The sequence below is a fragment of the Giraffa tippelskirchi genome, chromosome 3, assembly GCF_054371585.1.
Source record: "Giraffa tippelskirchi isolate mGirTip1 chromosome 3, T2T-mGirTip1v1.2.pri, whole genome shotgun sequence".
Taxonomy (NCBI): domain Eukaryota; kingdom Metazoa; phylum Chordata; class Mammalia; order Artiodactyla; family Giraffidae; genus Giraffa; species Giraffa tippelskirchi.
The window spans coordinates 86,963,289-86,975,584 of record NC_137277.1 but is presented as its reverse complement, the minus strand read 5'-3'; the positions used below and the strand labels follow the sequence as shown (position 1 = coordinate 86,975,584).

The window sequence follows — 12,296 nt, the reverse complement described above, 5'->3', positions numbered from 1 at the left end:
TCATCTGAAGGCTTGATTGGGGCCTGAGGATTTGCTTTACCAGCCATGTGATTTGCTCAGTCACATGGCCAGCAGGTTGGCTTCCGTTGTTAGTGGGAGGCTCGAGTTTTTATCTGTTTGGGCCATTCCATAAAACTACCTGCTTGAGTATCCTTGCAGCATGTCACCTGGCTGCAGTGTGTCAGCAGTCCAAAGAGAAAGAGAGCTGGAAAGAAGCTATCCTTTTTATGACTTACCCTTGGAAGTCAGAGAACATGGCTTCTGCCATATTCTGTCTGTTGGAAGAGAGTCACTAAGTCCAGCCCACATTCACAAAGAATTTCGACATTCTCTAAAATCACCAAAATATGCATGACAAACTCATGGATCTCCTCATATTTTGAGATGATCATATGCTTTTTATTGCTTTTTAATATGTTAATATAATTTGTATTGTTAGGTTTTCAAATGTATAAGCATGCTTACATTTTGGAATAAATCCATCTTAGTTGTGAGAAAATATTTTTCTTACGTAGCACTAATATTTTATTTAGGAATTCATCTATAACTCAGAGTCAGGCCTGTAGTTTTTTTCTTTTTACTATATTTTGTCTGGTTTTATTATAATGATTATAGTAATCTCATTAAGTGAGTTGTATAGTTTTCCACCTTCTGTTCTCTCACAAGTATCTAAAGATCTTTCCAGTATTTATTTGAAATTCAGTTCAGTTCAGTCACTCAGTCGTGTCCGACTCTTTGCGACCCCATGAATTGCAGCACACCAGGCCTCCCTGCCCATCACCAACTCCCAGAGTCCACCCAAACCCATGTCCATCGAGTCGGTGATGCCATCCAACCATCTCATCCTCTGTCGTCCCCTTCTCCCCCCACCCCCAATCCTACCCAGCATTAGGGTCTTTTCCAATGAGTCAACCCTTCGCATGAGGTGGCCAAAGTATTGGAGTTTCAGCTTCAACATCAGACCTTCCAATGAACACCCAGGATTGATCTCTTTCAGGATGGATTGATTGGATCTCCTTGCAGTCCAAGGGACTCTCAAGAGTCTTCTCCAACACCACAGTTCAAAAGCATCAATTCTTCGGCCCTCAGCTTTCTTCACCGTCCAACTCTCACATGCATGCATGACCACTGGAAAAACCATAGCCTTGACTAGACGGACTTTTGTTGGCAAAGTAATGTCTCTGCTTTTAAATATGCTATCTAGGTTGGCCATAACCTTCCTTCCAAGGAGTAAGCATCTTTTAATTTCATGGCTGCAGTCACCATCAGCAGTGATTCTGGAGCCCCAAAAAATAAAGTCTGACACTGTTTCCACTGTTTCCCCATCTATTTCCCATGAAGTGATGGGACCAGATGCCGTGATCTTAGTTTTCTGAACGTTGAGCTTTAAGCCAACTTTTTCACTCTCCTCTTTCACCTTCATCAAGAGGCTCTTTAGTTCTTCTTCACTTTCTGCCATAAGGGTGGTGTCATCCGCATATCTAGGTTATTGATATTTCTCCCGGCAATCTTGATTCCAGCTTGTGTTTCTTCCAGCCCAGCGTTTCTCATGATGTACTCTGCATATAAGTTAAATAAGCAGGGTGACAGTATACAGCCTTGACGTGCTCCTTTTCCTATTTGGAACCAGTCTGTTGTTCCATGTCCAGTTCTAACTGTTGCTTCCTGACCTGCATACAGGTTTCTCAAGAGACAGGTCAGATGGTCTGGTATTCCCATCTCTTTCAGAATTTTCCACAGTTTGTTGTGATCCACACAGTCAAAGGCTTTGGCATAGTCAATGAAGCAGAAATAGATGTTTTTCTGGAACTCTCTTGCTTTTTCGATGATCCAGCGGATATTGGCAATTTGATCTCTGGTTCCTCTGCCTTTTCTAAAACCAGCTTGAACATCTGGAAGTTCACGGTTCACGTATTGCTGAAGCCTGGCTTGGAGAATTTTGAGCATTACTTTACTAGCGTGTGAGATGAGTGCAATTGTGCGGTAGTTTGAGCATTCTTTGGCATTGCCTTTCTTTGGGATTGGAACGAAAACTAACCTTTTCCAGTCCTGTGGCCACTGCTGAGTTTTCCAAATTTGCTGGCATATCGAGTGCATATTTGAAATTAGGCCTGGAGAATAAAGGATACAGGTGAAAGCATTGGCTGTCAAACTTTCTTGATAATAACAATAAAAATAGTTTCTGTATCATAACCTGGATGGATACTTGTTTTTCTTTTCACTACAAATGTATTTATTAAATATTTTTAAATCATAGAAGTATGAAAATACCACTAGACTATTCAAAAGGATTTATTAAAAACATCAGTCTGGTTTTAGCTAAAATGGACTTTTTCCCTTTTTTAAAAAGAATTCTACTGAAAAGAATTAGTTTTTTTTAAAGAGATACAGCTAATAAGACTGCGCTTAGCTTCTCTTTGCTGATAGATTCTTATTTATTTGATCATTTGATTGTTTTTTTGTCAGAGGTCCTTGAGAGCAGTGATAGCATATTACATTTTTTATCCCTGGTGTCCATTGCAGACTGGACGCTTAAATGATTGTTAAATTATTATTAGGTCATATGTCTTTCCACCTAGTAAGACCAATAAAAGCCATCTGCTTTAAAAACAGTAACAACAAAATCTTGTTTAAATTTAAGCAAAATGCATAGTGGAAATTGAAATTTGAATATTTCACAAAAGAAATATGGCTTGATTTTTTTTTAATGAAATTTAAGTGGCCAGTCTTAAGAAAGTTAATTTTAAGCACAACTTGCAAGACGTATTTTATCAAATGTGGAGTTAATAAACATTGATCTCCCCCACCCCCAAAAAAGTGAATCTTTTTGAAGGTGTGACCACTGTTTTAACCATCTTACAAAGAGATGAAAACAGATTTTGTCAGTTCTGTAGCCTGAATCTGTATCAGTAGGGCATAGTATATTGAGTTTGTATACTGTGATAATCAGTTTTTTATTAGGAATAAACGAAGTTTGGTAGGCAAAATAAGTATAGCTACATTTATCTCCCTCTCTTATAACTTCCAATATTTTAAATCTGATTTTTCCAGTTTTATTGAGAAATAATTGACAGATACATCAGTGTGTAAGTTTAAGGTGTACATCATGATGGTTTGATTTATGTGCATATGTATATATGCATATGTGTGTGTATATATATATATACACACACACAGACACACACATAGTGAAAGGATTACTACAGTAGATTTGGTTAATAGCCATCATCTCATATAGATAAAATAAAAATAAAAAATGTCTCCTAATGATGAGAAGTCTTAGAATCTACTTTCTTAAATTTTCCTATGTATCATACAGCAGTGTTAACTCTAGTCATCATGTATAACATTCCCTAGCACTTATTTATCTAATAACTAGTAATTCTGATTTTTAGATAGAATAATTTCTATGTGATCAAGTCATTTTTTTCAGGTTTAGCTTAATTTTAACAATTCCTTATAGTATTTTAATACTATAAAATTTTATTAATTTCTTTTACAAAATTTACCTGTGCTCTGAAACATTAAAGAGAATAAAGGAAACATTCAGGGGAGATTAGAGGAGGGATTTAACACTATCAGAAGAAGGGGTCATAGGAAAGGAAGAAATTGATATTTCAGAAAATTAAAGTTTAAAGGATCATCTTTCAAGACAAAAAAGATTAAGTATGAAAACTTAAACAGTTATTTAAATGTTAATATTCCAGTCTAGAAACACTTAGAGCCACAAGAGGGCATTACTGTGAGACTCAGCCTTTGAGTGCCAAGAATCATAGATGAGCTATAAGAGGCCTCACATCGTTTGGTTATCTCAGAAGCTCATTCCTCCCATTTGTGCTCTGCCAACACTTCCTACATTTACTTTCTTTGGCTGTCCACCTTTTCTGGGTTCTTCCTGGCAAGAGCCCCTTCTTGCTAGAGACTTTCTTCTACTTTGAAAATAATTGGGCTGTGCACCATCCTCGTTCATGTCTGTGACTTCTGTGTAGTTTCAGTGCTTGACTCAAAGTTGACTCTGGTTTCTAAATCTAGGTTCATACCCAGGTCCTTTGTGGTTTTAAAATTTCTAGTTGTTTTTTTCATAGACCAGTTGACAGCAGCATTAATTTTATATCCTGGGAAGGAAGGCCAAGCTCTAAGCTAGTAGGAAAGGCCTTCTTGGTTCTTGGTTAGCTTTTTGTCGAAAAGAATCAGTGTCACAGCCTTCCAGTATTACTTGCATGATCGGTTAATGGGGGTAGATTTGTCTTTCAGTTTACTTCACATTTTTTCCTTGGTGTTTGAAGAAAGGATTAGATATCTCTGCTCTAAACTTCTAAGAAACTTAAATTCCTTCACTTGATTTACTCATATGTTAATATTAAATCTTTTATTTTGTACCATTTTTAAAGCCTTATTTTATACTATATAGAGAACTGTATGGTGAAGGTGATCTGATTGAATCACTGTTCTAATCATGCAAATCATATTTCAGGTACTTGGCAAAGGCTAATTAATAAAGCTTATGTTATTTCTAAAGCTGATGGTACTCTTAAACCATTTTAAAAAATGAATTCTAGAATTAAGTGTTTGCTGAAATTTGAGTGCTATGAGCTATTTAGTTATTTTTTTTTTTAAGCCTTCCTGAGTGCATGCGTTTATTCATTTTTGGGTGTTGTTTATTGGAGGCTGGGAGTATAGTGACATTGCCTTATTGTGCAGTTACTGTATTCTTTGACTTTTCTAGACTAATTGGGTTAAAATAAGATAGTCACCAAATAATGCTTCCTTTCCCTTTGTTCCTGTTTACATTCTTCCTTTTTCAATTATAGTCATCTTCTTTTTCTAGATTTGTCCCTTCTGTGGTATAGATTGATGTTGCAAGATGAGTTTGGTGGGCCAGATATAACTTTGACCCCTAATGAGTGTCTTTATCAGCTGGTGTGGAAACTGTCTTTTGGTTGAAGGAATAGTTCTGGGAAAGAGATTTTTGTCTAGTTACGAATTTGAAGTTGTGATTTATTTTGCTTCTGGCTGAAGATCTGTGATAATTTGATTCCATCACCCCTGTGATTTATTTTTTATTTCTGAAACTTTTACTTGAGAATTGCCTAGTTTAATGTATTTACTTATGTATGTATAATTACTGTTTAACCTGTTTTCATAAAATATTTGAGGTAGCATTTTTTTTAACACAGTCTTAACTAGTTAAGATACTGGCGATGAACTTATTGATTAGAGTTAAAGTCACCAGAAAGGAGAAAAAACATTAACTAGAAAAGAATTTTATAATTTATCACAATTAGATTGATAGGAATATCACTATTTTCCTCAAATCTTCCGTTTATGTATACTTAGAAAAATTATTTTCCTAAGCCTAAAGTTAAGTATGTAATTTAAAAGGCTAAAAATTTCTTCTTTGGAAATCTTTAATATGAAAACATTGTAGTACCTCACTATAACTCAATACACATATTTGTTCTTATGCTTACAGCACAGTAGACAAACCACTGTTAGATATTACTTTTATTACTGTATCAGTTGGGACTTGGGGGAAGCCTCACAATGAGAGCTGGACAAAAAGTTGAGGAAAAACCTAACCTAAGAGAAGTTCAGTTCAGTTGCTCAGTCGTGTCCGACTCTTTGCAACCCCATGGGCTGCAGCATGCCAGGCTTACCTGTCCATCACAGACTCCCTGAGTTTGCTCAAACTCATGTCCATTGATTTGATGCCATCCAACCATATCATCCTCTGTTGACCCTTCTCTTCCTGCCTTCAATCTTTCCCAGCATCAGGGGCTTTTCCAATGAGTCAGTTCTTCATATCAGGTGGCCAAAGTATTGGAGCTTCAGCTTCAGCATCAGTCCTTCCAATGAATATTCAGGATTGAGTTCCTTTAAGAGGGACTGGTTGGATCTCCTTGGTGTCCAAGGGACTCTCAAGAGTCTTCTCCAACAGCACAGTTCAAATTCTTCGGCGCTCAGCTTTCTTTATGGTCCAACTCTCACATCCATACGTGACTACTGGAAAAACCATAGCCTTGACTAGACAGACCTTTGTTGGCAAAGTAAGAGAAGTTGGGGGATATTAAAGTGCTTTTACTTCAGATACAAGTCATGATTAGCTACTTTGAGTTATACATGCAGCCCCTAGCACAGTACTAGCCACATGTGAATTATATAAAGGCAATCTGGTTTTAGCATTGTTTCCAAGAGATTTTAATTGCAAAATTAGAAACCTCTTATTATGTTTTTATGGTCTTTTGAAATTTGAGCAAGAATTAACCACAGTATCTCAGGAAATCAACATTCTAGCTATGTTTTTTTCCCTTCTAATGTTCCTATTGGTTTCCAGTAGAATTTGGCATTGAAAAATAAGGTTGATCTGTTTTGTACCTATGTTTAAGATATAAATCATCATACTATACTTGTGCATTTTGTTAGATTAGCAAACCCAGTGTTTTTACTGAAGCATGTGTAAACATTTAAACATAATTTTAAGGATTCAGTGAATGTGACTATTCCAAAAACAGACTTTTAATTAAAGTACATATTTCTTTAGATTAGTTCCTATATAACTAGGAACTTAACCTTCTTTTCAGTAAACTATAAAAAGAAGGGCTTGCAGTTCAGCATAAAATGTATTAGTCACTTGATATTGTATACTGAAAAATTATTTTAAAAAGATACTTGGGGTTGGGGGCATTTATGGTAAAATTCAACCAGAAGATGGCAGTGATGATCCTCTTATACTCCCTGAAATGGTAATCAAAAAATTTACAAGTGTAATAGCATGAAATACTCATGTTCAACTTTTGGTATCTAATGTTAAAAGTAACAAGTTAGGGGAGAGCATTTGCTATTTGTTTTATATACTATGAAAAATGTGTATTTTCTATAAGAAGGGATTAAGAATATTTTGGGTGTCTGTATCTTTGTCTGTACACTTCAGTTTTTTCTGAATACTGGGGTAAGGAAGTTACCATTAAGCCTTGCCTTGTTTAAGTTGCATGCATCACTTTATGTTATGCATCATGTCTAGAAGGCATGTTGTTTTATGGCCTGTTTGCATTTTTCACCCAAATTGCTGGAAACTAATGAACTTTTAAAGGAGTCATTCCTTTACTGGTAGTCATTTCTCTAAATTGACTCTTTTTATTTATTTTTTTGGAGGGGAGAATTATATCACTTAAGACATTAATTTTTTTTGAAAGAAAAGATTGACAAAAAATAAATGATCTGGTGATCTTAAAAGCAAAAAGTTATGGGAGAAGGAATGCTTTCCTTTGAAAATTAGTACCCACATTTGGTGTTGGCCGAGATGAAAATGCATCCTTTCATAATCTTGCCTTTTTTTTTTTTAATATAAAGCCCAAATGCATTTTGCCAGAGAAATTGCATGAATTGTCAGCATGCGTTGTTAACTTTGTCTTTCTCCTCTTCTTTTACTGTTCATTTTCATTCATGTACTTTTGTTTTTTGGTTTGCCATTATTTTTTCTTTTTTGTTAATTACTTCATATTAAATTACTTTTGAAACATCATAAGCTGAGCAACCTCTCCGTGTAGTAACAGCGGATACCTGTCTATTTCACTATTTAGTCCCTCCTCCTATGTCTCCATCCTCCAAATCTGTGAGCACACCAAGCGAAGCTGGGAGCCAGGACTCTGGAGATGGCGCGGTGGGATCTAGGTACAGTAATTTTCTTTCAATATTTTAATGATAGAATGTATTTACTACCCAGTTACTGTCAGTGGTATAGAGCAACTATAAATAGTTATGTTGAGTTAGTCGTAACATTTTGAAATCTAAATGACACAGAAATTGTTTGTTGTAAATTGGGAAATTTTTTAAAAACATTATTTTACTGTCACACTTGATTAGTTTAGCTACTGACTAGTTAACTGATTTATGCTGATTTTCTTATATTAAAAATAGAAGTGTTAATTAATTAAATTATTTTTCCTATTTAAGTAGCATTGTATTGGTTATTATGTGAGCGTTTTGGGTATAAGTAGTGTAAAATCTCTCTTATGCTTAATTTCCACTCAGTAATTGAAATAAACAGTTCAGTTAAACAGCCTAATTCTATTCTATTAAGTTATTCTAATTAGGTAGAAAATAATGCATAAAATATCAAGAATAAGGAATAATTGCTAAGGAAACATTGAGTGTTTACTGGCTTCGATAAAAATTTTAAGAAGTATTTACTGGCTTGAGGGCATTATGCTAAGTGAAAGAAATCAAAGGGAAAGACAAATACTGTATGATCTCACTTATAAGTGAAATTTAAAAAATGAAACTAGCTCATAGATACAGAGAAGAGATTGGTTCATTTTTATTTTCATTTTTAAAATTTTTGACGTTTGCCAGAGGTGGAGGAGATAAGGGGTGGCAAAATGGGTGAAGGGGGGTCAAAAGGTACAAACTTCCAGTTATAAAATAAGTCGTGGAGATATAAATATACAGCATGGAAACTGTAGTTAACAGTGTATATATAAACACCTTATGGTGGTTTAGTCACTAAATCATGTCTGACTCTTGTGACCCCCATGGGCTGTAGGCTGCCAGGCTCCTCTGCCCATAGGATTTTCCAGGCAAGAATATTGGAGTGGGTAGCCATTTCCTTCTCCAGTAGTTAACAGTAGTATGTTGTATATTTGACAGTTGCTGAGAGATTGGGTCTTAAAGAGAAAATCATAAGAAAAAATTTTGTAACTATGTAAGATGGATGTTAACTAGACTTATTGTGGTGATCATTTCACCATATATACAAATATTAAATCATTATGTTATATACTTGAAACTGATATATGCCAGTTATACATCAATTAAAAAAAAAAGTTCGCTGCCAAGTTTTCCTGAACTTGCATCTTCTTGAAAAACAGTATCTCACATTTGTTTTATCATCCTGCATACATGTTGGGACTTGATTTTCAAACATTCAGTAAGATTTCAATTTCTTTCCAGATACCATACTGAGAAAAGTATTACTTACTTCTCTTTGTCACACTCCCAATAATACCAAATCTTTATTTAACAACATCTTACATTTTGATTTCTTATGGCAGCTGAAATGAGATTAAACATAGCCAGTTAAAAATCTATATTCAGAATCCTTATTTTGGGCTAGGAAGTTAAATGTCTTCCTCAGGAAAACCTGCCAATGAGCAGTAAGCTAAGAAGTTTTATCTTCTTTGTGCCCAGGCACCTCGATTGAAGTTGCAAACAAGTAATGAGTATCTAAAAGACAAGACAAAAAAAGAAGAAAGGGGGCTAACTAATCCATAAACTCAGTCCTTTAGTCAATTTCTGAATAATCAAGTTGTCATTAACAATTAGGAGACACAAAAGGCTCACCAGTCTGAGTTTGAGATGTGCTTTCCAAACCTGTTCCGTTGATAGAACTGAAACTGCAGATTTAAACAATACCCTTATTGGATGTTAAGTGACATGATAAAAGAATATATTATAGATTAAAGGCTGAATTTATTTAGTCTAAATTCATTTTTAAATGCTAAATTTGTTCCATGCTTTTGTACTTCTGTATTTTTATACAAATATGTTAGTATTCCTTTCCTAGTAAACAAGTGGCATTTTCAGAAGGGTTTTATTTTCCCCTTACAATACATTAATTACCAAAGTAAAAATATTTCCCAAGGTAAAAAACAAAAAAAATATTTATTAAATTTCTTTACTTGATGTTATATATTATTTTAATGCCTATACTGTATTGTGTTAATTCATTGTTCTTGATTTTGAACAGGAATAGAAAGATTACTCTAATGCAGCATCAGCTAGTTTGCTTTCAAAAATACTGTGTAGCATGTATGCAAATTAAAATATGACCACCTGAGTTTCATTGGAAAACCTGAAGACTATTAGAGAGACCCAATTGGAATATTGTAAATTGGTATAGGAAGTAAATAACTGTTAAGAAATATGTTTATTTTGATAGGATACATATTAATTGAATTGCCAGTTTAATGTAAGTGCTATAGGCTATCACAGAAAATAATGTTCCTGGTCCTTGCCTTCATGGAACTTGCATTCTAATGCTCATTAATTTACACAACTTAAATATAGAATTCATTGTATTGAAAAATCCTAAGAATAATGTGCTAAATTGTGTTTAAAGTGTAGATTTGTAGATGTAAAACAAGAAAACAAGTATTTAAGTATCTTTAGGGATATGTGTTTTTATTTTTATTTTTTAAATTATGAAAATATGATAACATTTACAGGAAACTGGGAAAATATAGAACAAAGTTACATATAGTTCCACTATATTACAATTTTTTAAGATACATAAGTATTTTTAGTTGGAGTTTCAATATCAGACTCTCAAAAATTAGTAGAATGAACAGACAGAAAAGTAGAAGGATATAGTAGACCTGAAAATTACTATGAACCAGTTCAACATAATTAAGATTTATACAGTTTTCACACAACAGCAGGATACAAATTCTATTCAAGTTCCTATAGACTATAGACCTGGAGACACTGGAACATATCCAGGGACATAAAATAAGATGCAAAAATTTCATGGTCTAAAGGTATTGAAATCATACCTGTGCTCTCAAGTCTGTTATCACTGTGAAATTATGTTAGAAATCATGATCAAAAGATATTTTAAAACAGTCCACGTATTTTCAAATGCAATGTGACAATTACCAAGAGAGATCTTTGACTTAGCTATTGAAAGCTTCAGTAAAATTAAAAGACTGAAAAATCACACAGGGTGGTTGCAGAGAAGAAAGCATTTGAGAAATTAATATCAAAGATACTTTTAAAAAAGGGTATTTGTTTTTTTATTAGAGAATGAGTACAAGATTAATGGGAGAGAAAATAAATTCTCTTTTTGAATGAGATGACTTGATATCTTTTTAGTGTTAATATATGTCATCTCCTTTGAGAATCCAAACTAATTTTTAATTGTTAATTTTCAAGAGGACTAAATATATTCACTTTTTAATGTGTATGTACACACAGTGAGAAAACATGAATTCCTTTAAATCATCTCCAGATTCCATAATAGAGAAATAATTAATATTGTTGATTAATTGATGATACTGGCAGTGAAGTAATCGCATTTTAAAATATGTGACTTTTTAAAAGAATGCTAGAGTCTGAGAAAGAAACAGAATGGCTATAAATTAAGCTGGCATGATGCTGATGAAAAAATAAACAGCAAAATGCATGAAGATGTGTGAGATGTGTAAATACACTCAACTCCTGTAGCTGGCCAAGACAATCGACAATTACTGCACTTGGGGAGTAGGAAAAAAACATATTAAACATTAGTATGGTATCAAAACATCTGAATCACAGTTTCTCAATGCCAAAAGTTTCTATTCGACCTGGTGGTAATTTATGAATAAATACATAGGAGGCCATGAAAAATGATATTTCTGTAACTTTGCTGATTGGCAAGTTGCATATCATTAAGATTCTAGTTCACTTTCTCAATCACTTGTTAACTCTAAGATTTAGATAACAGTTATTCAATGAGTAATCCATGCTGCTTATTCCTTTTTTACATTCTTGATCAGTTTATCTCTTGGACTTTTGATTACATGTGTCAGGATTATATTAAAATTTTAATTTATATGTCTGGAGATGCCTTTAATATAATCCCATACTTTGTGCAATATGTTTTCAGTACTGGCTCTGTTTTGAGGTAGAGTTTTACTCTATTTTAGACCAAAATGACATCCTTAACAAGGAGCTCTATGTCATTGGTAACAGCTCGAACTCGTAGAGAATGTAAAGGGTATGTACAGAACATTCCTTGGAGAGCATCTCATAGAACCTCTTCTGGTTTAACAAAGCCTGAGTTTGTTGCTATTCATTGCTTGGTATAAAGTAAATCTTCACTGTGGCTTCTTTCTTTGTGTACACACATTACCATTTAAATCCCAAAATCTTTCTTTATATTTTTAAAATGAAGCATTTCTCTAGTTCATCTGATTGCTTTTACTGTTAAGTTGCATAGGCAAGTATAGATTTCATTTCTTATATTTAAATATTATAGTAGTTTTAGTTGTACATTATAATTTGTTGCATAAATGAGAAACAAATACATTTGATAAAGATGGTAGCACTGAATGTATTGTGCTTAACTTTTTAATAGGAATTCTGAGCATTATATGGTACTATACATAATTATCTTACATATTGCTAATCTACAGGAGTACCAGTGTGATAAAGGACCTTTTGTTCTAGTAATGACTAAATTTTCCTTAAATCTTTTGGAAAAGATCCCGTGGAAGTTTTTACCCAATAGACAAGGCTAAACACAACCAAATATTTATTTA

General features: G+C 33.8%; 1 protein-coding gene across 13 annotated transcripts in view; it reads left to right on the top strand.

The window, feature by feature from the left end:
* DYNC1I2 (dynein cytoplasmic 1 intermediate chain 2) overlaps positions 1–12,296 on the top strand; it is a 55,744-nt gene that overhangs the window by 8,134 nt on the left and 35,314 nt on the right. For 12 of the 13 annotated variants that reach the window (XM_081577806.1, XM_081577804.1, XM_081577801.1 and 9 more), the window contains one exon: positions 7,581–7,671. In XM_081577806.1, coding sequence (XP_081433932.1) covers positions 7,581–7,671 — 91 coding nt within the window. Of the gene's footprint in view, positions 1–6,931; positions 6,950–7,580; positions 7,672–12,296 lie in introns of all 13 variants that reach the window. The other variant, XM_081577802.1, reaches the window with a different exon arrangement.